At 39.8% G+C, this 27,441-nt stretch overlaps 1 protein-coding gene across 1 annotated transcript in view; it reads right to left on the bottom strand.

The window, feature by feature from the left end:
* The window catches only part of LOC129438701 (macrophage mannose receptor 1), a 98,621-nt gene that overhangs the window by 26,829 nt on the left and 44,351 nt on the right, over window positions 1-27,441 (bottom strand). Inside the window, 13 exon segments of the mRNA XM_073858848.1 lie at window positions 1,075-1,259; window positions 5,875-5,913; window positions 9,506-9,650; window positions 9,776-9,956; window positions 12,805-12,920; window positions 13,137-13,228; window positions 20,640-20,672; window positions 20,759-20,920; window positions 21,196-21,306; window positions 23,574-23,726; window positions 25,279-25,444; window positions 25,558-25,790; window positions 25,885-25,990. Of these exon segments, the coding sequence (XP_073714949.1) occupies window positions 1,075-1,259; window positions 5,875-5,913; window positions 9,506-9,650; window positions 9,776-9,956; window positions 12,805-12,920; window positions 13,137-13,228; window positions 20,640-20,672; window positions 20,759-20,920; window positions 21,196-21,306; window positions 23,574-23,726; window positions 25,279-25,444; window positions 25,558-25,790; window positions 25,885-25,990 (1,722 nt within the window).

Here is a 27,441-nt window from a genome sequence, read left to right as displayed (position 1 = left end):
TCCATCAGCCACAGAACAACTGGCAAACAGCCACCCCCCAGCTCATCCTCAACACATTGGCATCACTGGATCAGTTGAGCCAAGGTGTGCTATCTCGGAGTTCTTCTGTTCTCCACCAATGTCCCCCAGGATCATGAGGTCAGCTCGGTCCTCTGATCCAGTGGCCTTCCCTCTCTCCTCCACCCTCTCCGTCAGGTCCCATCTCTCCACCAGCTCCACCAGGCTCCCTTTGGCTCCGCCCTGGTCTCTCTTTGTCACACACTCCCCTCTGGACTCTGGTCTTCCGGAGCCCCTTCTTCACCTCGGTCGGCTGACCCACCGGCTCCTCCCCGGCCCTCAAGACCCTCAGCTCCCCCGGACTGCTCTCTGACCGCTCGGCTCAGCATAGCATCGCTCCCCGTCGTCCATCCCCAGGGTGGGGAAAGATGTTCCACCATCCTGGCTCTTTCCGCCAGCGACTCCACACTGGGGTTTCGCTCTTGCTGGTCTCTGGACTACCAAGATCCCTGGTTCCTCCCATCGTTGTCACCTTCTGTGTATTGACTTTTTGGTTGTCGTCACCCCCCCCCCTCACCACTTCGATGTTGTTTTGGTTACGGTGGGAGGATGTACGGTTAGGGTTTTGTTAACATTGTCTTAGTTTTTATTGTGTTTTCATCATTGTCTAAGTTTTCATTATGTTCATTATCATTGTCATTGTTGTTTAGTCATTGTCACCCGTGTCTTGTAATCAGTATCACAGTCCTCACCTGTTCCCTCATTGTTAGTCTGTGAATATATTTCCCCCGTGTGCTTCAGATCTCATCCTGTGTTTGTTGTGTATCATCATCATCATTAAAGATTTCTGTGTTTTTGTATCCTGTTGTCCTTCGTCGTCTTTGTGTGCAGTAAACCATAACATGGACGTTCATGATTTTTTTTGTTGCTGAGCTCACCAATATTTATCGAGCTGACTGTACATTATGCTGCAGATATGAACTCTGCCTCGTACCTGCATGACACTATGATGTCAGCCACCAGCATGCATTTTAATGTAAAGCATTTAGCAGCAGAGTACAAGTCAAACTAGAAAACATTGTCAGTATTTTATTTTACCTGCTTCCATATGAACCTCCTCTCAGTATTACCAGTGACGACAACAAGATCAGCATGATTCTTCTTACAGAAGTAACGAGCTTCTCCCATAGAGTAAAAATCAAGATTTATGAAATATTGACTGCCATTGTATTGAATCCAGCCATCAGATGTCTTGTTATATTCTATAGTGTGAAAAAAATGGGAAAAATGTTAATTTATGTGATCTATAGCTGCCAAACATTTCTGAAATGTTTCTGTTCAACATACGTGATGTCAATAATACAACATTATAAGATATTAGCCATTATAATTTATGGAGACGTTTAGTAAGGATTCTTCACAGCAATGCTATAGAGATGTTTTCAACATATAGGCCACAACAGTATTGCAGGGGGGGGGGCAAATACGAATACAATTAACACAAATTTTTGGTTGAATTATCCCTTTATCCACATGTGCAGTGGCAAAAAAAAGGATGTGAACCTTTTGAAGTTTTATAGTTTTATAAATAAATTTGTTATAAAATGTGTTTTGATTTTCACACCGCCTCAGGATTCCGGGCAGCAGGGTGCATGCTCTTAGTCCCAAACACGATAACTGACAGCATGGTGACATGAAACGAGCGGTAAAACTCCCTTCTGCATATTTCATTTTTTTGCAAGCGCCTCGTGTCGCCCCTAGCTAAATACCACCCTGGGCGGCTGCCACCCATGCCTTAATCTGCAAGTGATATTGTTGATCTATGAAGAGTTCAGATGTAAAAGCCGCTAAACCAGCCACACCCATTAATAAGTTAAATGTTCATCAAATACTTTCATGTCAAATTCGCTAAATTCCGCCCTCAGGCCATTCAGAAATACAGTTTTTTAGGCAGAATCCACTAAGAGTCTGAAATAATGTTAATTAACAAAAAAAACATGCCAGATGCACTTAAGCGGGCTTTGCATCTGAACTCTTCATATGCAAAAATGTCTAGAATAGAACAGTAGTTCTCAATCAGTGAGGCGTGCTACATGGGGGGGGGGGGGGGGGTGAGTAAAAAAAGAGATGAAAGACTTTTTCAAGAAAAAGAGATAAAGAGCATCAATTAGGTACTCTCAAGTAAAATATACAGAAATTGAAAAAACTCTCTTATATTGTCTTTCTAAATCTACCCCTAGTGGCAGTTGTAATAAAGTTTTTTGATGGAAATCGGAGGGGTTACTTGAGTGTAACCTTGTTCCCTGAGAAAGCGGAACGAGATGCTGCGCTGCTAAACGCTATGGAGAAACGTCTTTATTGTTGACCAGCTGAATATAGTGTGCAAATACGTCAATGGAATTGAGCCGGAGGTATATAACCTCGGTTGATGACGACATCACAGCGCACCCGATGCGAGGCTATAAAATAGATGAGCACCAGCTATGTCATCAGATCTTTTGTTTGAAGACCAGTCCTGGGACATCTACTGTACGGCAAGACATCGCAGCATTTTGTTCCGCTTTTTCAGGGAACAAGGTTACACTCAAGTAACCTCTCCGTTTCCTATCAAAATCTATACTCGATGCTGTGCTGTTATGTGCTATGGGGAACGACAATACCCACGCTGCCGTGCTTGGAGATGTTTGGACACCTTACGGATGTGTAAGTTTGCGCACAAGGACCGCAAGGAAATCTCCGACATAAACAATCAACCTAAAAATAGTAGATGTGTGCGGAAAGGATGCTCTTGCTTCCTCACAAACACCTATAAGTAGGCACCCCTCACTAATAGTAGCAGTGGGGGATACCCCTTTGTGGAACAAATGGTTTAGACATCAGCTTGAGATGTTGACTCGAGGACATGAGATCCTGAAGTGACATGAGCATCCAAGCTATAAAATCTTATGAATGTATGCGGATGTATGCAAGGAGGCCCTTTTTACTAAAGCAGTAGAATAGGCTAATCCCCTGGTGGAGTGAGCTCTCAGACCTGCTGGCGAGACTTGACCACGCGCCTCATTGGCAAGAGCAATGTCATCCCTCACCCAATGTGATATGGACTGCCTGGTGGCCGCAGCACTTCTGTTGCGGCCCCCAAAACAGACAACAATTGATCTGGCTTACGCCACTGGCTAGTGCGGTGGACATAAGTCTGAAGAGCACGGTCTGGACACAATCTGTGGTATAACTCCTGCTCCAGCGTGGTGAATGGCAGAGGGCAGAAAGTCTCAAGAACGACCGGATGTGCAGTCGAAAAGGGAACCTTAGGCAGGTAATCAGGATAAGGATGCAAAATCACCTTCACCATTCCTGGGGCAAACTCTAGACAGGATGGCGAAACCGCCAGAGCCTGCATATCCCCAATTCTTTTTAAAGAAGTTATTGCCATTAGAAAAAACATATTTAGTGTCAGAAGTCTATCAGACGCTGACTCTAGAGGTTCAAAGGCATAATTCTTACTAGTGGAAGGAGCCCTAGCACTCAAAATAGTGTCAATAACATCAGGCGACAAACCTGTGTCCCTCAGTTGGTATCCTTCAGGAGCCAAACATGAAGAGTCCACAGGTCGGGCCTGGGATGCATTATCATATGAGACAGAAGGTCCCTCTTCTCCGGACTCCTCTCAGGAGAGATATTATCTATGAGAACCACACTCTGTTCGGCCAACGCGGTGCTATCAGTAAGAGGCAAGAGCCTTGCTGGCGAACTCTAGCTAGAACCTGTGGGAGCCGCACCACTGGACGAAACGCATATAGGCGCTTGCCCGGCCATGTGTGTGCCATTGCCTCCAAACCCAGGGGGACTGGGGGACTCAGAAAGAAGTAAAGGAGACATTGCGCTATCTGAAAAGAGGCTAAAAGGTCCACTTCCTCTCTGTAAAATCAGGTCCATATCTGAGACACTATGTCTGGGTGGAGTTTCCATTCCCTGTGTCTGCCTGGACAGTAAATTCGGTCCTACATACAGGTTCCCTACTATTGACCCTACCATTCTCCTTGAGCTGGACAACCATCTAAGGTCACACCCCAGCCCATAAGGGAGGTTTCTGTCATTAGCAGTCTGCGATGACAAGTTGCTCATATTGTGGGAACCAAGACAACAAACCGGGGTCTTATCCATATAGTTAGTGTACGAAGCCCGCAGCGGGGAAACGCGATTCGCTACGCTATCCTTTTTATTGTTCCTCGGCTTTGAAAGACCGGGAAGAGGTCGGGTGACCGTGAGTGACAGCTCCTCCCCTTGCGTGCGGCGAGGCAAAAACTGTGTGAATATTCCCTCATGCTTTTAACTTCAGTGAATTTCGTGACAATGGAGTCAAGCGCATCACCAAATAAACCCAATGGGGAAACAGGGGCATCTAAAAGAAAAGTTTTATCCTTCTCATTTATGCCTGACAGATATAGCCATAAATGCCTCTCTGTGCTTACCAGAGCAGACATAGATAGGCCGATAGCGCGAGCCGTTTGTTTAATGACACGGAGAGACAGATCTATAGCCCTACGCAACTCGTCAAATGTCTCTTTTTCTATCGTCTCGCCTGCACTCAAATCCTTTAACAGATCAGTCTGGTATGCCTGTATTATCGCCATAGTAGGCAGCGCAGTACCAGCCTGACCTGCAGCTTGATAAGCTTTGCCCATGAGAGCTGAAGTGATTTTACACAGCTTCGTGGGCAGGGAAGGCTTCTTTAATGAGGATGCAGAGCCAGGCGAGAGATGACTCGCGGGCGCCTCTTCCACCTGTGGCATTTCGGTATTTCCGCGCGTCTTCGCACCCATGATAGTCAAATAAATTGACCCTGTGGGCATGAAAACACGTGATGAGTATGGTCTCTCCCATGATTTATTTAAATCACCATGGAGATCCTCAAAGAAGGGGAGAGGCTCATGTTTCGTCCTCTCCCTTTTGTCACTAGATAGAAACCTATCTGCTAGTTTGCTTTGTTTGGGATTCTCTGACTCGCGAGGCCAGTCAATCTGCAACCTTGCCACCACGCGTGTTACCACCCTGAGAAGCTCCTCCTTTTTATCGTGCGAGGAACGCTCGGAAGCTGGTTTATCAAACTCCGCAGAACCGAGAGAGATATCATCAATGTCATTATTATAATTATCCCCCACATGAACTGAAGAAACACCAGAGTGCGCTTCGGAATCACGCGAAGAAATCTATCTTAAATTTGACGGTGCGGATAATCACAGCGAGCACGAAGCATTTTTATTGTGAATGATTCCCAATGCTCGCACTCATCAGACTGTAAAGCCATGACCGCATGCTCCTCCCCCAAACACACAAAACAGTAAGTGTGTGTGTGTCCTGCTTCGCCATGAAGCGAAAACAAACACAGGACTTAGACTGCTCGTGACTCTTCTTACTCATATTTTCCTTTTAACTTAAATTCTTTTAAAATCGGAATGAGAGAAAATCTGCACTCTTGTTGGAATCTAACTCCTAACAAAGATCTCAGGTGAAGTTCAAAAGGTAAGAGAGAGATTTGCATTTCAGTGTAGCACACACACATTCAGTAGTTGGTCAGAAAAAAAAGACCTGATGACACAGCTGGTACTCATCTATTTTATAGCCTCGCATCGGGTGCGCTGTGATGTTGTCATCAACCGAGGCTATATACCTCCGGGTCAATTCCATTGACGTGTTTGCACACTATATTCAGCTGGTCAACAATAAAGATTAAAGATGTATCACTCCATATCACAGAAACTCACATTAAAACTCACATATGAATCTGTCAGAAAGCTTCGTATAGATCTAAAGTTGAGCAACACGAGAAACAGATGAATGCTGTTGTATAACACATACTGTACACAAGTGAATCTTTACCTTGAATGACTGATGTCGGTGGGGATTTTGGAGTCATGCCTGTAAAAAAATGTTTAAAGTTGAGTGACGACGTCCCAAGTATAACCGCAGCAATGACAGTGTTCTTAATTTGACAAAGTAAGTGTTTTGATTAATGACATTAATGTTTAATCCGTGTATACCACTAGTCAACTAAATGAATATAATATGGCAAAGATGAATGCATATTTATATATTGATTCAATAGATTTATAGCATTTTGAAAAAAACCTTTGCATTTTGTGGAAAAAAGAATCAGTTTTTATAATAAATCTTTTAAAATCAAATTATGAATTTGAATTTTTTATGTTTTTATAACCTAAGGTGCTATGTGAAAGATTGTAATAGAAAATAGGGGTTTTCATCTTGTCACTTTCTTGGTATAGAAAGCTGAAATTAGTCAAAATGGATTTATTGCGTTTTGGAACTCTTCAAATGATGAGCAATTTTCGGGAGCGATATTTTTAGTTTTACGGGGATAGATAGCGTAATGTAAACTTACAGCAGGACATCTGTAATATTGATGGTCAATTCAGACGGGATTAGAAATCTCAGTAAAACATTCAGAAGTGGGAGGGGTAACTCGCAAATTACGCAGTGCGTCACCTCTTTTGTCGTCACGTGCACATTATCTTGCTTCCTGATATCACATGTGCAAACAACATGACACAGACAAAAAAAACGCAAAACCGGCCACCGGTAAAAAAAGTTTGTCCATTAAGGGCTTCTGTAGAAACATGGCAGCACAAAATGGCGACTTCCATGTAAGGCGACCCTCGTTGTATGTAGATAAACATCTCATTCTAAGGTAATAAAAACATAACCGTGATTTATGAAAGGTCTTTATACGCCCCTATTCAAATAGTTTTGTATAATATTTTGCATTTATGTCAAGAGATCCTTCTAAAAAATTACACACTGCACCTTTAATTTCAGTTTCAGAAACAGTTCTGTGCTTCTGAGAAGTGAATTTGACTTTTTCTTAGAAAGTCTGTGTAGTTTTATTCATGAACTGACTTGTCACTGACTTGTTTTAGAACGCAAGTAATTGCTTCTTTAAGCGCTTTTATATTTGAAAGAAACACGCAAAATAACAGAAATAACCAAATTTACGTGTATATTTACAGCTGGTCTATTCGCACTGGATTACTATTACCTGAGGTAATTTCTCCGGACCTTTTGACAGAAGGTAAAAGTTGCCGTAATCTTAACTGACATTAGTACTATTCGGACGGGATTCGTTTTACATGGGAGGTGGGGTAAAGCAATTTTTATCTGAGCTTCCCAGTGATTTTAGTCCTTTCTGAATGCTCCATGCAGTGTTAATTTCGTTAACGAAGACGATGACGAAAAATATTCGTCAATGAACCTTTTTCACGGACGAAAACTAAATAAAATCATATTTGATGACGAAGACTGTAACGAAATATAACTGACACTTTAGTCAACGAATAAAAATAAGACGACAATGTTTGGGAGGGACGAATGGCGAAGAGATCCAATCAGAGCTTTCTCATTTTGTGGGACATTTGGGAAGAAATCCAATCAGAGCGAATCTTTGAGGGTAGGTTGATCTACGCAGGCAGCAGGCAGTAGAGGCATTTCAAAAACCCACGGCAAAGTTCGTTTTCACAACAGGTTGTTTACATTATATGTAGTTGTACAGTCCTCGTCACCCAGCTTTGGATGATTTCAGTTGACTTCGCTCGTTAGCAACGCGCTAACGTTTTGCGGTGCACCCGGTCCGAAGACATGTCTCATTAACAACACAAATGTCAGAGCTACCGTCTAATCTGGTCACACTTCAAATATGACAAGAGGACAGCCTGTAAAGACGACTCATCCAGAAATACATGCGAAGGTAAGCATACACGCTAAGGTTATTTTATCAGATAAACCACTGTGTTTTCACTAAACTTGGTATAACATAGAAACGATAGGAATACACATCTGAACTGTATTGACTGTATTGGATTGTCTGAATTATTACTGAGTATAAATATTCAGTGTCCTCAAATTGAATGAAATGTGTAACGTTACTATTATAGTAGATCTTGTGGTTTTACATGACTGGACAAAGTGCATGCGTAAGTGCGTGTGTGTGTCTCTGTCTGTGTGTCTGCGTGCGTGTGTGTCTGTGTGTGCATGTCATTTAGGGACAATGCATATCTTTTTCACGGACCATGTATATTTTTAGGTAGGGCGGGCCTTATGCTTATTTTATATGATATTATCTTTTGTAAGAAAAAGCCACGGTCAGTTTTTCTGACATTAAGAATAAAATAAAATGAGTGTATTCTATAACAACCATTAAATCTGTGTCTGTATTGCATATTCAAACCTTAATACCATTCCATAACAGACTAAAAAACATAAGACTAGACTAAGACTAAAACTCTTATGATATTTCGTCGACTAAAACTAGACTAAGACTAAAAGATTTCAGATGACTAAAATAAGACTAAAACTAAATGGTGTGTTATTCAAAAGACTAAGACTAAGACTAAATCAGAATTTGCTGCTAAAATTAACACTGGCTCCATGTCAGTAAAGATTATGGCAACTTTTACCTTCTGTAAAAAGGTCCGAAGAAATTACCTCAGGTAATACTAATCCAGTGCGAATAGACTAGCTGGAAAATACACATAATTTGCATCATTTCCTTTTCATTTGCGGGTTTCTTTTAAATATAAAAGCGCTTAAAGAAGTAATTACTTGCATTCTAGGCATAAAAACAAGTCAGTGGCAAGTCAGCTCCTGAATAACACGACACAAACTTTCTTTAAAAAAAAAAAAAACCTTACTTCTCAGAGGCACGGAACTGTTTCTGAAACTGACATTCTCACCCGAACTGAAATTAATCACTGTGTTTCGCGTTTTTTCGTCTGTGTCATGTTGTTTGCACATGTGATATCAGGAAGCAAGGTAAAGTGCACGTGATGACGAGAGGTGACGTGCTGCGTAATTGAGTTACCCCTCCCACTTTTGAATGTTTTACTGAGATTTCTAATCCCGTCCGAATTGACCATTAATATTACAGATATCCTGCGGTAAAATTACATTACGCCATCTACCCCAGTAAATCTAATCCCGTCCGAATAAATTAACCAGATTTAGAAATGTCTCATTGAAAGAGACGGGGGACACACAGTGTTTCACATAATGTTTACATTTTGTGTATCACTGAACACAGCACACAATCACTGGGAGCAGCGGTCACAGCTGTGTTTTATCGTAAATATCAGAATTTAGGACTGAAACTAACAGTTTTATAACAGGAGATTAGCCTACACTGTAGAAAATTCTTTGCTTCCGTAAAATTTTATTTTAGTTGAATCAACTCAGATTTTTAAGTAATTTTACTTTAACTATTATTTAACTTGACTGGAGATGAGTTGTTATAACTTATAAAAAGTTAAAAGAAGACTTGTAAATCTGAGTTGAACTAAAACATTTAAGGCAGCAAATAATTTTTTACAATGTACCGACTTCGAAATGTTGCGGCTGACCAATCAGAATCACACATTCCAGAGAGCCGTGTAATAAATCTAAATATTTCATCAAAACAATTCATTCACTAACACATTTTTTTGTTTACTCTCTGCATGTGTACCTATTGGAATCTGACAGATCCAGTCCATATAAGTATCACAATCACGATCATTCCACCTGCGGTTATAAGTAGTGCCATATTCAGCACAGTTCTCATTATTGTTGACGTTGTTTGGTTCACCAGAGGCCCAGTTCTGATAATCGGACTAAAACAGAAACAAACACACAATCACGGACAGAAGAACATGATACAAATGTAAAATAATGTTAGAAGGAAAAGCCTCAACGAATCAACACAAATAGAGAGAGAGAGTAATGAGAAATCACTCACAGGAGTTTGATCTGACCACACAAAACCAGAATTACTGTCCAATGAAGTGAAGCCGATCCATGCTGGGTCTGATTTGTAATACCTGAAAAAAATGTCATGTGACAAAACTGAAATTCTTCTCTCTTTGCTAATGGTCTGCAGTATGTGTTTCCCATTTTGCGAGTTGTGACCAGGGTTGTTTCTTCACTCAGAGGGCATATACTTCATATTTGTCACATAAGACTAAAGTTCTGTCTACTTGAGTGTGGAGAGACGAGAAAGACAGAAATCTCTAAAATCTTGTGTGACTACTTGACTGTATTGAGCACAGGGCCATTTCAAGATATTTGGGGCCCTAGGCAAAAAAGTGAAGTGAGGTCCCAAATCCTCCCAATTTTTTTTAATTCAGATGGGATTTCTTGTATTCTGGTGCACAGTGTCTGAAAGTTATGAGGCATTGTTGATGGGAAAGACAGAATTTGATTCAAGTTTCTTTTTGTCAACAAGAAAAAAACAAGGTTAAAAAGTATAATTATTCATATTATTATTATCATTCTTAAAGGGATAGTTCACCTTAAAATGAAAATTCTGATGCCGAGTCCGAGTCAAGACCGAGTCTTTGAAGGGTCAAGACCAAGACCATAAAACAACATTTAATTTAAAAATTATTTTTTGTTTTAAAATAGATATTTAATTGAGTATGAAAGATTGCATTTGTAGCTAAATATGCACAGGGAAATAAGGTGGGTCGTGCAAAGCACCTGGCTTGGCTGTGCATTACATATATAAAATAAACAAACTGTTGTTCATTAGTTCATGCGTTTATTGTGCTTGGACACTGGATGCGCAAGCAGGTTAAAGCTTAATGGCTGCATTTCTGGAGCAGCGCCTGTCTGTCTACCTCAAATATAACGTATCAAATGATTGCATTAGATTTTAATGTGGAAATGTGTTGACCTTGGATACTTTACCATACAAGCAGTAATCAAGTGGAGCAGTTTCTTATGAATGTCTCTTTCTTTTTTCTTTTCTCACGAGTCAACGGATCAACAAGATTATTGTTAGAAAAATATGTGAGAACTTCTTCTCTATTTTGTTTTGGAGTTTTTAACAAGGGTCATCACATCCTCATATCCTCATTTACCTTAATTATGTGCTAACTATGATGTTCATAACAAAACCGGAATGAAAAAACATGCGTTTGCCTATTACACTGAAAAAATACATTTACTTACACATGTGCAAGTTATTAGGATAAACATATAAATGCTAAGCCCTGTGTGTAATACTGTGTGATTATAATGCTGGAGGATTACAACAATGGCTTACATTTATTGGCAGAGCGCATACCATCTTGCAAACATAATTGGATGCCAGTCTCATAACTTTGTGGATCAGCATTCAGGAGGTGATTTGCTTTGACTATTTATGGTTAAAAATGGGCGTGTACAGAACGGGACTTAAGGCTGGTGACGTACGCACTCTTGTTTTGTGATTTATAAAGGAAACATTTCAGGTGTGCGTACGCATGGTTTTATAAATTGGAATATTTTTTGCTTTTGGGCAAACATAAACTTTTAGTAGGGATCCTACACACATCCTACATTTTATAAATGAGACCCCTGGTAACCAGGATATGTGCATGACACCTTTTAAAATAGGACAGACATAACTCTTTCCCAAGACACTTGTTCAGGGATACAAAGGCATTCGTTCCTCAAAGTGTCATTTCATTATGCAATAACGACTGTAATCTCTGTTCCATAAGAACAGATGAGTTCATTGCCATAACACATTGAGGCTGTAGCGCTCACTTCACATTTTCGGAAGCGCTGTTGCACTTCCCTTTTAACACTTTAGGGGTCCATCACGCTTGTGATGTCATCATCTTGCTGCCTATAAAACGGACTAGTTTCACAAGTTTATTCAGATGTGCAAACACTGCATGCTCTTCTCCCCCAAGTGTCATTTTATGACGCAATGCCTCGTTCCCTGTGTCAGGGAACAGAGTTTACCGTCATAACCGAGACGTTTTCCCATTCAGCAAAAAATATATTTCTCTGGCCAAAAATATATGGCAAATACTTAAACATATGCTAAAATATTTTGAAGTGAAGCTTAATTAAATATATTTAGTTTTAATCTTCATATTTTAACACATATTTCAAAATGTATTTCAGGGGCAACAGATATATTTCTAATTTTACAACCCAAACAGCTAAAACTATATTTTCCTGGCCAAAATATTAAAGTTGGTATAAAACGTATAGAGTATAACTATAAAATGTATAAATATGTATAAAATATTAAATTATAAGTATATTTTTGCTGTTGAAAATATATTTAATTTTAACCTTTTCAAACCTGTTATGTTTACAGGTTTGTAAAATACAAAGTTTTTCTTCCAATGCCACATGAATGTAACTGCTTTAAAATCCATTTTTTTTAATATATTTCAAAATATATAAAAAATTGTCAAAAAATATATTCGTAAAAACTAAATTTTTGTAAATATACTGCAAGATATATTTCAGCACATTTTGCAAATTTTTTTGTTTATTTTGACATATATCTAAAATTATATTACAAATATATTTTTGCCGTGTGGGATAGATGTGAAATGTCAACCGCCATTTATTTAGCTTATTTATCAAATCATTGTAGATGTAACAACTCGCGAGATCCACCAATCAAACAGTTACAGAATAAAAAAAAAAACATTTTGATTAAAATGAACCAAGCCAATCTTTTTCCATGTGTGCTCAGCCATTTGGTGGGTGCTCAAGCATGGAAGCACCTATGGGATCGGCTCCTATGGTTTGCCATAAAGAATTAAGTTAAGACTTAGACGTAACTGTAATTCTGAGAAGTTCACAAAAATATTTCTGCGAAGTTTCAGTAGAAATAACAGAGTTGCAGACGCAGCCTAACCTAACCCTAACCCATAAACTGATTTAAAATTGTATGTAACCCTGCTTGCATCACCCTACAAACTAATAATAATGATAATAAAGAATATATTCTGTGTGTTAGAACATGTAAGTACTTACGGTAACACATTCATTTCATCTTCTGAATGAAAGCTCGCTAAATCACCACCAATAGCTCGACAGAAGTCACGCGCTTCAAACCAGGTCTTCTTGTCATCCTCCTCCTTTCTGTAGATCTAAGAAATACATATAAAAACTGTGATTGTCCACAACACAAATAATATGATGTATTTTATTTGTTAATAATTATATTAATATTAATGTTGCATTCTTATAATGTTACATTTCTATCATTTGTGTTCTTTCTGTGCTTTCTGTGACATTTTTAAAAGTGAGTCAATGCTGTTACAGACACTCAGTGTTTCAGGAGAATCAAGTGTCTTCACATTTACCCGAACACAACTTCCTGGGTCTTTTTTAATCCAATTATCCGGGCAGCTGAGAGGTCGTGTGGTCGGAGGCTCTCGGGTTGTAGTGACTCCTTCTGCCATTGAGAGAGGTATGGTATACCACAGGGATCAGTTCTAGGCACAATCCTTTTTTGTTTTGCATGCTACCTCTAGGAAACATTATTACTTTTTTCAAAAAATCAAGGGGGCATGATGCCTCTGCAGCACTGTTACAGTTTTTTTCAGTTGCTAACAAGCATTGTTCAATACTTGAACCACATTTTCAAAACTCTTCACATAGTCAGTGGAAAAAGAAGTCAGTGCAGACCAAACTGTGAACCATTTATCATTGCTTTCAGACAAAATGCATTCAGTGACCACACAAAATTCAGAAAAGTATTTAATGAAAGGCAGGTGCGTTACCAAATCACTGTTTTCGCTAAGAAAGCCAAGCATCAGTGCCCGGCCCATATCAGCAGTGGAACAGCAAACTGTGGCGTGGGAACGCAACGTCTACGTTCCCTTCCTCCAGGGAATTAGGGTTACATACATAACTGAGATGTTCCCTTTCAGACAAATTGGGAATCCCTACCAAAGCGCCACTGAAGCTGACCCTTCCAGTGCCTGTGTAAAGCCCTCCAACTTCTATCTTAAAGAGGCAGAACCTGGGCTTACAGCAGACAAAGAGCTGATCTGAGGTCCTAATGCTTTGAGTTTGGTACACATATCTTTGCAATGAGAACACAGGAAATAACAAAGCCATGGTTGGGTCTGACTCCTCTGGTGGCAGCGCTTGCAGGTTCACCACCTGATCTCTAAAAGGAGTGGTGGGAACCTTGGGCAGGTAGCCGGGCCTGCGTCTCAGTGTCATACTGGAGTCAGCAGGCCCAAAATAAATCATTGACTGAAAATGCATATAGGTCCCATATCCTCTTCACAGAGGCCAATGCGAGGAGCGTTAAAGTTTTCATTGCAAGAAACTTGATACAGTATGCAGTGGCTCAAAGGGGGGGGGGTCCTGAAGAGCTTTCAGCACAAAAGACAGGTCCCAAGGAGGAATAGAGAGAGGGCGCAAAGGATTCAGCCTTCGTTTACATCTTAAAAACCTAATGACCAGGTCGTGGTCACCCACTGATCTACCGTTTACTGGCACATGGTGCGTGGATATCGCCTCCGCCTCCTGTTCAAAGACAACACATGGAGGTTCCACAGGTCAGGACTCAGGAGCGCAAAACAGGCAAAACCACAGCTTGATCAGGGAGAGCTTAATAACTTTAGACCAATCTCAAATCTCCATTTTCTTTTGAAAATATTAGAAAAGGTAGTGGCAAGCCAGTTACGCACATTCTTGACAATTAATAGTACATATGAAAAGTTCCAAACAGGATTCAGGCCCCACCATAGCACAGAGACAGCGTTGCTTAGAGTTACAAATGACCTCCTATTAACATCCGATCGTGGTGCAATCTCAATTCTTATATTATTAGACCTTAGTGCAGCCTTTGACACAATAGATCATACAATCTTACTCAATAGACTAGAAAACTATGTTGGTATCAGTGGTCAGGCGCTAGCCTGGTTTAGGTCGTATCTAACCAATCGCTATCACTTTGTTTATGTAAACGAGGAAGAGTCATATCACTCCCTGGTTAAATACGGTGTACCGCAGGGATCGGTTTTAGGTCCTATCCTGTTCTCGTTATACATGTTACCTCTAGGAGACATTATCAGGAAACATAACATAAGTTTTCACTGCTATGCGGATGATACCCAGCTTTACATCTCCTCACATCCCAGCGAAACACACACGTTTTCTAAGCTAACAGACTGCCTTAGCGATGTTAGTGACTGGATGGCACATAACTTTCTTAAGCTCAACTCCAATAAGACAGAGATACTTATTATTGAACCGAATCGCTACAAACATAATATGTCAGATTACAAGTTGCACATAGATGGCTGCACTGTGGTGCCATCTTCCACGGTTAGGAACTTAGGTGTGATGTTCGACAGCAACTTATCCTTCGATAGTCATATCGCCAACGTCTGCCGCACAGCATTCTTCCATCTTAGAAATATCTCGAAAATACGCCATATACTGTCTACATCTGACGCAGAGAAGCTTATCCATGCTTTTATGACCTCTAGAATAGACTATTGTAACTCGGTACTCGGGGGATGCCATGCAAATCAAGTAAACAAGCTTCAGCTAGTTCAAAACGCTTCCACAAGGGTACTTACTCGATCTAAAAAGTACGACCACATAAGCCCAATTCTGGCATCTTTACACTGGCTACCAGTTAAATATCGCATACAATTTAAAATATCACTAATCACCTACAAAGCTTTAAATGGCCTAGCACCCTCATATCTTAGAGAATTACTATCAGAATACAATCCATCACGCATACTACAGTCGCAAAATTCTGGTCTCTTTATTATCCCTAGACTATCAAAAGTGTCTAAAAGTGGAAGGTCATTTTCCTACTTAGCCCCTAAGCTCTGGAATGATTTACCAACCGATGTCCGAGAATCAGACACAGCCGATAATTTTAAATCTAGACTTAAAACTTTTCTCTTCAACAAAGCATTCGCATAATTTGTCTAGTAAAAGTACTTAACTCGAAATAGTTATTTGTACGGAACAAAGCACTCGCGGTCATAACACAGACCAACCAAATAAATAAATAAAAACCTTATCTTAACCTATAGTCGGATTGCGATTTTGGAACTTTCGTGTTCTTGTGAATAGTATGCCATACAAACCCGTTTGCCACTGAACCTGCATTAACGACGACAGTGGGGCCTCCAGCCTTAGTCAAACGGGTTGTCACGTATGGTTGGGTTGTGATTTTGGAATTTTCGTGTGTCTTGTAAATAGTATGCCATACAAACCCGTTTGCCACTGAACCTGCATTAACGACGACAGTGGGGCCTCCAGCCTTAGTCAAACGGGTTGACACGTATGGTCAGGTTGCGATGTTGGTGTTTTCTCGTGATCTTGTAAATAGTATGCAATATAGACCCGTTTGCCACTGAACCTGCAATAACGCCGACAGTGGGGTTACAGGCCTTAGTCAAACGGGTCGACAGGTTTCATTTTCTCTTAAAATCGGAAGGTGACCCTTAGTTACAGTATATACCGTTGCAGTGGGCCCCCAATTTGCAAAATCCTCAACTGTGGATAATATAATTATGCCGCAATAGATAGTCTGTCTGAAACTAAGCTGATTAAACCACATCACTTTGTGACACTTGCATTACATGTGAACGGCCCCTACGCTAATATGATTTTGTTTTCTCTCCCTGTCTTGTCCTCGACCCTGAGGACAATGGGACAAACAGACCCAGTTCCGGTAGATGTGAAAGTCGGCACACCTCTGATCTACTGGTCGTCCCTCAATGTGATGCCCAGCTGATGCCTGCCCAACGATAACCGGCAGTACCCGCTTAATCCCGCTTAATCTCCTTATCCGTTTATATGTGTTTATATACAAGTATATCTCCCAAGGGTTTTTCCCTCCTAGGACTTTTTATTTTTTATTTCCTCGGCTAAACAACCCGGGGTTTTTGTTTTTTTTCTCCTAGGGGGTTTTTTACCCCGGGGAGGTAGCCTGCTTGGGCTTAATTTAGCTTCTTCTCCTAGACGTTACATTAGTAATACGCTCCCTCATAATGTCGAGTCATAGCCACAGCAAATTTGACTGCTTATGCTATTGTGTATTATGTTGTGCTATCTGCCGTTTTTCTGTGCTTTTACTGCTTCTATTAATGTAAAGCTGCTTTGAAACAATTGAGTATTGTGAAAAGCGCTATATAAATAAAATTGAATTGAAATTGAATTGAATTGAATAATGTGTTATCTCTGGAGAAGTAAACAGATCTATCTGTGCTCTGCCTAAATGTTTCTGAGGAGGCAATGAGCGAGGTGCGACAGGTGACGAGAACGTAAACCGCCTTGGCCATTTGTAATACGCAACAGTCACAATATTGTCAGTGTTGTTGTTGAAACGGAGGAGAGCAAGATATACAACTCGAGGCAGTTGTTGTTGAAACGGAGGAGAGCAAGATATACAACTCGAGGCAGTTTATATGCCAGCACATCTATCATGTCGTTTAGACATCCGCAACTGCAAGCCCTTCGTACATGGCTCCCCACTGTGTGATGGAGGCGTCTGACCACAGAGTAAAAGCGAGATGACACGTTGGTGTGATTGTTACCCAGTGCAAGACAGTGAGCCACGCTTTCTTTGGGACTCTGTCGTGAAGCCAACGCTGAAGCAGTCTTATATGGAGCAGACCGAGCAGTGTCACAGCTGCTGCTGCAGCCATATGACCTAGGAGCTTCTGAAATTGTTTCAGCAGGACAGCGCTCTTGTCTTTGAATGTATTCAGACAAGTCAGAATCGACTGTACACGCTCTTCTGTTCCACACAGTCCAGTTCCATGCCATGAAAAGAAATCCTCTGCGTAGGGCAAAGTTTTCTCTTTCCTCAGTTGATCTGAAGACCTAAACGGGCAAGGTGTTTGAGCACACAATCTGTGTGATCGCAAAGCATCTGACGAGACTGGGCTATTATGAGCCAATCGTCGAGATACGCTAGAATGCACACAGTGCTCTCTCTGAGGGGTTTTAATACCCCCTCGGCAACTATCGTAAGGACACAAGACAAGAGAGAATGTGCGGTCTCGGAAAGAGGGAGACTGTGGGGCAGATGTCAAGGAGCCAGCTTTTGGCTTACAACGCGGCATGTTCTGAGCGATCATTGTTCATTGCTGCAGGTACCTCCCCACAGGCTCGGTGGGCCCGTGAGGGAAGAGTTGCTGGTCACTTGGGATGCCAGTGTAACCATTTAGTGGCTCCACCATCAGGAGAGGTGAGAGGTGATGGCTGAACGGTCTGTTCCGGGAGGAAAAAATCATGAACCTCAGGATAGAAAGGAAAGGGTGGTTAGGAGTGCGCTGAACTTGCAGTCCCAAAGTACCAATCAAAGAGGCGGGATGAGGAGTTCTGCACTCCAGCTGACCGTCTCCGCAGCCCGAGCAAACATGGCCACCATCCCGGGGTTGAACATGGGTTCCGAAACCCTCCCTTAAGGAGGGAGCATGTCCGTGTCGGCGTTCGAAATAGACAGATCATGGTGAGGACCAAAAGAGGTCAAGGGCAATGTAGAACACGCGCCACCCGTCTCCAGCAACAACCCAACTGGCTGTGGATCAGGATGCTGAGAGTTACTGGTCAGTGCCAACAGCCGAATCAGCACTGTTATACGGAGTGTTTCTGTGAACGGAAATATCTTTAAATGTGACCAGTCACGGAAAGTAGGGACACAAGTCGGATCTGGGCCATTTTGAGTTATTCACAGATTCTGAAAGTGCAGATTCACATGGAAATCTGATAACATATGGAGAAGTTGTGACCATTTGAATATAGGAACTCAGAAATACTCAAACCGAGAAAATCGTGACGAAAGGGACTCTTCTTTCCAACTGGGGGAGACAATAGGGCTCATTTACATCTCATTAAGCTAAGCCATACCCTCTGTAAAGCCGTTTTGAGATACAGATGTAGCATCATATGTAGTATTTTATGACAGAAGTCCAAATGACAACATGCAAAAATAAACATGACTTTTTACCTTTGTGTTGATCACAAGTCGAATTCAGTCTGTTTCAGATTATCCAATGACCATATTGTCCACAAATGCGTATAATCCGTGAAATATAGATGTATAGTCTATATTGTTTTCATCAGATTTCGCATGAATGTCTAGTAATACAACATAATATACAATCTGAGGACTATTTACATCGTAACATGTAAGGGTATATGATTACACTCCGTTAAACACATGAACCCGCCTTCAAAGTTTTTATTTAAAATAGGTAGTATAACAGATCATCCAAACAGCGCCGTCGAAAAGTGACGTCCTTTAGAGATGTTACCAATCGCTCGCTCGTTCCTCCATCAGCCAATGACTTCATGGAAAATATTGATAGACAAAACATGTAGCCAATTATATAACGAATTCAACAATCTCTGTGTAACTTCTGTGTGTTTGGACTCATGCTGCGCTGCAGGAACTGACAAAGAGATGACGACAAAGTACCGCGAGAGCGAGTCGAAATTAAACTACTCCGTAAGATTTCTTGAAGAGCTCTCGCGGTACTTTGACGTCATCCGACTGCGGCGCCGCATAAAGTCAGTGACGCGGCTGACGTACGATGCGGCTGACTGTTATTTGTTCCGCCCCAGCTTCTTTTATTTTTCCTTTGTTTTGTGCGCACGAGTTTTACAGTCTGGGGAGACGCACGCTATAAGCTTGAAAAAACCAACAACTTAGCAAACATATCTGAGGAACAGGGCAGCCGCAGTCACGTGACTTCACGCTCGAGCCGGAAGAGAAGACAATGCTGAATAAAGTCGTAATTCTGCTATTTTTGGACCAAACTGTATTTTCGATGCTTCAACACAATCTAACTTACCCACTGATGTCACATGGACTACTTTGATGAGGTTTTTATTACCTTTCTGGACATGGAAACCGTACATAGATTTTGAATGAATGGGGCAGAAAGCTCTCGGACTAAATCTAACGTTAAAACATCTTAAACTGTCTTTTGAGTTTAGAACGACATAAGGGTAAGTCATTAATTACATTATTTTCATTTTTTGGGCGAACTATCCTTATTTAGTAGTCACGCTGTTCCCTTTGGGGGCGGAGGCGAAAACACAAGCTTATACAGTATGTAAATATACACACAGACAATGACGCCCCCCGCTGCATGCTAGAATCTCTGGAAAAACAAGCCTATTTTAACCGCAAAATGTACGCTTTTAAATATACACAAACTGCTATCTCAAACATGGAGAGGCTTCTTCGTGATCTCAACTAACAGATTCTGCAATAAAACGAAAATCACAAATTTTGAAAAAAAAACTTTGTTTCTCATTTTCTCGGAACTTGTGCTGCCGACTTGTGTCCCTACTTTCCGTGACGGGTCACAAATATGCGTTTGTTCCTTCACATGAAGCTATTGAGTGTATTAAAAGACTTTGAATATAGTGCATAAAACGTTTATGGTGCTTTTATAAAATGTTGTCCTTTTAAAAGCTTGTCAGTAACAACCATGGCTAACACACATATCTGAATTGGATCGGTCCTTTTGTCAGTTGTCAATCCGATGTCCGATCCAGCCAAAAAGCCCGGATCGGCCCCGATACCGAACCAGCATATCGGATCGGGACATTCCTAGTTGTAATGACTGACTGAAAGGGAATTTGTGTTTTTTGAATGAGAATTGTTGCTAGTGTTATGCTGGTCTGAGTTTTGGAGGTGAGATTAACTGTTTGGCCAACATTCATTCTGGTAGTGCATACTGTGTGAAGAGTTTTGAAAATGTGGTTTCAGTACTGAACAATACTTGTTAGCAACTGAAAAAACTGTGACTCATGAACACTTTTCACAGGTTTTAATGAAACGCTGCAGATGTAGTTCATCATACCTGAGACTGATGGCTTCTCTGTTGGTGGTATAACTGTTAATAAAGACACATGTAGATATTAACATACAGTAAGGTGATGTGATATTAATGCAGATTGTTTGTAAGTGTATTTGTCAGACCTTTAGCAGTCTTGCAGATATAACCTCTGTGATTAATACAGCTGGTGGTGCTCCACATCCCAGTCTCTGACTGAACTTCAACACAAATTCTAACATTATCCGGCATCTGCGGTTCCCAGTTCATGTAATCCACAACCGTATTATCAATCCACATCCAATTACCTGTCACACACAAACATCACTTCAATATCTCTGTGATTTTAAATGTATTGTATTCGTTTAGATTCAGGAGTGGGGAACCCTGGGTCCAGGAGGGCCACTGTCCTGCAGAGTTTAGTTCCAACCCTAATCAAACACACCTGAATTTCATTTCCAAGTGATCGTGAAGACTTGAATTAGATTTTTTAGGTGTGTTTAATTAGGGTTGGAACAAAACTTTGCAGGCCCTCCAGGACCAGGGTTCCCCACCCCTGGTTTAGATGAAGGCTCATTCTAACCCTTATTACTGGGGTGAAGTCCAATCCAGGCGGACTTGACTTGCAGGATCTCCAGGTTTTGTCGGATAAACTGTGATTCTATTGGATCCTCAACACTCACTAAAGATGCACCTGAAATGACAGATAACTCACTGTATCTGCTTTTAAAACCAATCCTTCAAATGTTAAACTAAGGCTATGTTTACACGTGGGCGGTTATTTTCATAAACGGACATTTCAACCTCTCCGGTTTCAATAATAATATCGTGCACACATGTCAGTTTTTTAGAAAAGTGTTTATTTACACATACCCGTACATATATGCCGTCATAAAAGAGGCTCAAGCCCACGTAAGCCAATCACCGGCAGCACTGGTGGTGACGCGAACTGGTTCTTCATGTTGGAGGGAGGAGTTGTTGCAGTAGGTGATCGATGACGTCAAAGTACCGCGAGAGCGAGTTGAGGAATCACACGTAGAGGTCTAATTTCGAATCGCTCTCGCGGTACTTTGACATCATCCTTCTGTCGGTTCTTGGAGCGCCGCAAGTCAAACACGTGTAAAATTGCTGACCTCCGAGCACTCGTCTCTGCTCCTCGACATAATGGAGCAGCTGTATTTGCAAATACAAACACACGAAACAAGTTTGGACGAACATAAATGTGATCTTGGAAGCGTTCAGAGTAGCAGTCACATGTAAACATAAGTCGCACTTTTGACGAAGGTGCGAGCTCTGGCACATACTCTGTGACGTTGCCTGATTAAACATCCGTTTGTCTCAGTTTACATGCAACAGTGCAACCAGAGATTTGCGTGTAAACGAGGGCACAAACGAAGGTAAATCTTATTTAAAAATAACCATGTACGTGTAAACAGAGCCTTAAGTTCTGAATGTTACAGCTGCCAAAGATGAGAAACAACAACAACACAGTAACATTAAAACATTTGTCCATTTACTGCACTACACATTCAGATGTGAGTAAAGCTTGATCTCAAAATGAGTGAATTCAATCTGTGTGTGTCTGATTTAAATGTATGTAAATATTTGGAAAACATGTGATCTTTTGCCAAAGAATGCATTTCATTAATTTATTAAATTGTTCTCTGATATAGAAGGCATGTAACTTTATTAAGGGCAAAAATGATCCAGAGACAGTTCTACATGCCCATTTACAATCCTAAGATTTGCCCGTGGAATAAAATGGTCTAATATTACCTTATTAGGAAGAGTCATGAATAATTATGTTGAGATTTGCTCTAATTCGCTGTTTCACAGCGAGGCTCATGTCAGTAACTCACATTAAGTAAACAAGCCTTATATAGTTGAGGATGTATCATATGGAGTGAAAACAGTATCAAAACCTCTCACAAATGCACACAAAAGTACCATAGTTCACAAACACACACAATAAATCCAGATGCACGCACGGTAATTCACAAATGCGTGCAGGATATGTCACGATTCGTAAGACCAAAAATTACCATTCGTGGGTACCAAAATAAGGATTTATTGAAACACATAAACAACCCATGAGGGGGCAAAATAACATAAACAGGATAACAGAATATGATGAGACACTAAGCTAGGTAACACTGAACAATAAACTAATAGAACACAATACACGGGATAACTAGACTAAACTGACAAAGTACTCACGGATGTAACGAAGCATAAAACAAGACATGAAACAACAATGAACAGGCACAGAGTAACAAACACAAATAGGGGAGAACTAATGAATACAGCCGGTGACATGGACATGGACTAATGAATACAATGAGGGTGACAAGGGAGCGAGGTAAAAGTGACAAGACATTGGGAACACGTGGTTTAGTAAAACCAATACTAAGACCACGTGATCCCACACAAAACATGGGCCTGTCATGATCCTACCACAAGACTAGATTACACAAGGATAAAATGGCAGAATCATGACAGGAGATCCACACACACACATAAAAATTCACAACACATTTTTGGAATATTGTTAAGGGACGTTTCTGAGTGGTAAGTTTGTGTGGTTTTTTTTCAGTATGGACCTGCAAAACGTAACTGTAAATAGTAGCCTAAATGCTAGCATATAGCATGAACTAGCATATAGCGCTGACTCAGCAGTCACAACTTTGTGTTTAGCATTGTAACAACTTAGTTTTTAATTTAATGTGTTTTTTTTAATGTTGGGGCTTCCAATCTCAATTACACTCTGTGTTATGTGATGTTTTCCAGCAGTTTTTTCATGCACAAGATTTACATAAGAAGGAGGAAACAATCGTGTTTGAGGGTCACTATACATCATAACCATGTACAGACCTTTTATTAATTATCTATGTCTATATAAATACAGTTTTACATCCTACGGCAATTTAATAATCTCATTGGGAGGAGGATGAAGTGTCTTACCCATTCTTATACATTCTACTGCGGCATGAACCCAGATGTCTTTTACGGAGGTCATGAATGTATAGCAGTGTCCTCTAAACGGGATCCAACTGTTTCTCTGATCTGATTCGGGGCAGTTACCCGGCAGCTGAGGAGGATCTGTAGGGGCAAAAACTGTAGACCGTGTGAGGGGTTAGTATATCAGATCTCTCTTAAACTGAAACTGTCAATTAAAACCAAATATGATAAACTTTAAATATATTAGTAAACAATAGACATATTCTGCTTCAAATTGAAATATTCCTAATTTACAGTTTTTCTGAATTGCTAAAACACTAAACCCCAATCTCTGAACCAAATTCATAGTGGCCTAAACACTTCTGTCAAATTATGCACTCTTTTTGCAAAACACTAAACACAAACTTCTCACTAAAACACATATTTTACACTCCAATGCACTTGTTTTATAAATGCTAAACACAGGCAGGCAAAAGTTGAACACAACTACAACACAGTTATCATCGAGTAAACACAACAACTCAAAATTCTACACACTTTTATCTAATGGTATTTTTTACCAATTGTGTGGATTGAAAACATTCTGAGAGCCAGATGAAGAGTATGAGGAAGAAAAGGACACCAGAGATAATGCAATTGGCAAAATTTGCAGTTGGATTGCTGACTTTTTACAAAATACAAGTGCTGCTTACAGTAATATTGAAAACTTACTATTACTCGCAGTACTTACAGTAAAGTATTCACTATATTCACTGAACTAAACTTGTGATTACAGTAATAGAGATTTTTAACAGTATTTGTCAAGTGTGTTGTTATGTACAATAAATATGTATTTTTCTGTAAGCAGATGTCTGAATGTTGTGTTTTCAATTTTTTAAGGTAGTGTCTAATGGATGCTCTGTAGTGTTTTATATTATAGACTTATGTGTGTATGATTTGAAAGCTTAGTTTGATTTTGAGTACAAGTGAAATGGGTTTGAAGGAATTGTTTGATTTTGCTGGAAGAGTCAGGGATTCTGTAAATTGTGTTTGAAATTGGGATTTGTGTTTAAGGTTTTGAGAAAATGAGTGATGGTTTCTAAAAATGTGTTTTAGCATTTCAGAAAAACTGTAAATATAAATTGAGGCTCAAAATTCGAGCCTAAAACCTCAGAATTTTAAATCTTGTTACTCTTTCCCCACCACTGAAAAGTTAACTCGTCAAATGCGATAAAACGCTTTCCTGCTAATGATGAGTTTTTGCTCAAAAGTTTGTGTTTTTGAACCTTCCCATATTTGAGATGTGAACAAATGAAGGTAGGATGAAACTTTTTTTCATTTGATATATTTTATGTTTATATATTTAAAGGAGAACATTTTCTGTAAGGTATTACATTTTTGTGATGAATCATAAAAAATGGTGGCGCTGGCTGGCAACTTTTTTTAAATGCTGGTGGGGAAAGAGTTAATCTGAAGGTTTATGTTTTAATGTGTGAAACTACTTTTATAGACAAAAATATAGTTTATGTCATTAAAGTATCTTTGATTTTAAAATCTTTCAAATCATCAAAAAAGACAAAGTTTGTGCTACTGGAGTTTATCTTTTAAGGACTGTATTGAGACTGTAAAGGAATTTCTTAAAATGGTAAAAATAAATGGGGAAATATTTCTGGAAGCAAAACAACTAAACATTATCTAAATATAAATGATTATATGTAGAATGAAATACCTGTTGATCGTTTACAGAGGGAATAATATTTGTTGTTACACGCTGCAGTTTTCCAGTCTCCATCCGTGTCAATATAAACACAAGCTAAATTGTTTTTGGGTTCTCCTGTAGCCCATTTACTGTATCTTTGAAACCAGTTATCCACCCAGCGATAGCGTCCACCTGGCTGAAGAAAACACATTACCACACTCATATGTTAGTCAAATCATTTCTGCAGTGTGTATACAGTATATGATATTACATGAATGTGTTTATTGTGAAGAGAGATGAATTTATTACCAGGTTACTGTTGAGTCCGATCCACAAAGGTTCTTTGAGTTTGTCGACTTGTAGGCTGGTGTACGCCTGACTGATGGAGTTCAGTACACTCGCAAGATCAGCATCATCAGCTTTACACTGTCTTCTCGCTTCATCCCAGCTCATCTTCTCCAGCTGGACCTTATATGAATCATTGCCCAGACTGAAGTATTTCTGTGGTACTGCTGTGGTCACGGGAGCGGACAGCTGAGAGTCTTAAACACAAACTCATGTGATTACTTCAGTCAGTGTGATTAGATTGAGTATCAGTTATAACATTTACGCAGTGAGGTATTTTCTTCATCTAACCTGTGTTCCTCTTGCAAATGAAACCTTTCTTATCTCCACAGTCTTCAACTTTCCACATACCAGTGGACTTCTCTGGGTGTTTAACCATCACAACACAGTCATTGCCCTACATGGAAAAGAGTTCAGATTATTTGTAAACTGGGACAAAAACAACCAAAAGGGTTAATTTTTACATCATTTTTTTTCAATTTTTACAATGATTTCTCGGTCCACATACAATGCTCATACAAATGCTCTCTTCCATGGATATGGTCTATTAAAGCTTCCTGAATGTAACTTTTATCATAATGCTTGCATAATGTAGAAGGTGGTCAACAGGTTAAATACTAGATTATGTGAACTCATTCCATTATATACACCGTCTCACACACATCACACTAGACACAAACTACTTATAAAAGGGAAATGGAGGAACTTAGCAAGTGCTAGGTTTAGTGTATGCTATAGAGGTCCTAAATTATGGAATGAACTGGATACTAATTTAAAACAATCTGAAACATTTTCTAAATTTAAAAAGAAATTAAAGCAACAACTACTGGAGAAATACAGACTTGAGGGATCTGCGGCTGAGGATTAAACTTCTCATATTGGTGCATGGATCAATGTAAATCATGATGCAAGGTATAGATACTGTTATTTACTTTTGGTTAGGGGGATGGTGTCTGGTGGTGGGATGGACCCCTATTTATAAGCTACTGCTTCTTGGGAGTCCATTTTTCACAATAGTATTATTTGTATCTGCTGCATTGAAATGTAGTGATTGCAATGCAACATATGTAATTTGTGATATTGTGATATTGTGAAAATAAATCTAAATCTAAATCTAAATCATCTAAAAAACGGAATAAATAAGGTTGTTTGGAATATATAGTAATCATTTAGTTTTGATCAGTACTGAGGCTGATTAACAGGTTTATGCAAAAAAATGAAACGAATATTAATCTGATACATTTTTTACAGCCGTTTAATTTGTTGGCCTTTTTGTACACAAACAACCCAAAAAAGGTAATAAATTTGCCTGCGGTATACAAATGGCCAAAATGCCAAAAACAACCCATAAGGGTTAAAAACACAGACACTTAACAAGAGCATCAAGTCAGCTTGAAGGTTCATTGTGTAACTTTTAGAAGGATCTCTTGACAGAAATGCAACTATATTATCATATATAAACAGTGATGCCACAGTTACTTTGAAAAAGTAATCTGATTACTGATTACTGATTACTCCTTTAAAAAGTAACTAAGTTAGATTACAAGTTACTTTGTTAGTTACATTCCAGTAGCTGCCAACACTGCCTCAACATTGAAAATGACAACCGGTTTTGCCAACACTCACTTTATTTGAAGTGCATTTTTAACAGTAACGTCAACAATGTATCCCCTGACATTTTAAGTTGAACTGTTGTGTTTTAAAAAACTAATATATATATATATGAGTCTTTCTTCACTTCACTTAAAGGGATACTTCACCGATTTAGCATTCAGCTTTGTATTATTTGTATATTTTTGCTGTGGTCAATAACTCACAAGTGTGGTCTATCAAAACCAGCTGGAATTT

The sequence above is a fragment of the Misgurnus anguillicaudatus genome, chromosome 21 (assembly GCF_027580225.2).
Source record: "Misgurnus anguillicaudatus chromosome 21, ASM2758022v2, whole genome shotgun sequence".
In the NCBI taxonomy this organism is placed as follows: Eukaryota; Metazoa; Chordata; class Actinopteri; order Cypriniformes; family Cobitidae; genus Misgurnus; species Misgurnus anguillicaudatus.
The sequence above is the reverse complement of the archived record's forward strand: the minus strand, read 5'-3'. Positions and strand labels throughout refer to the sequence as shown.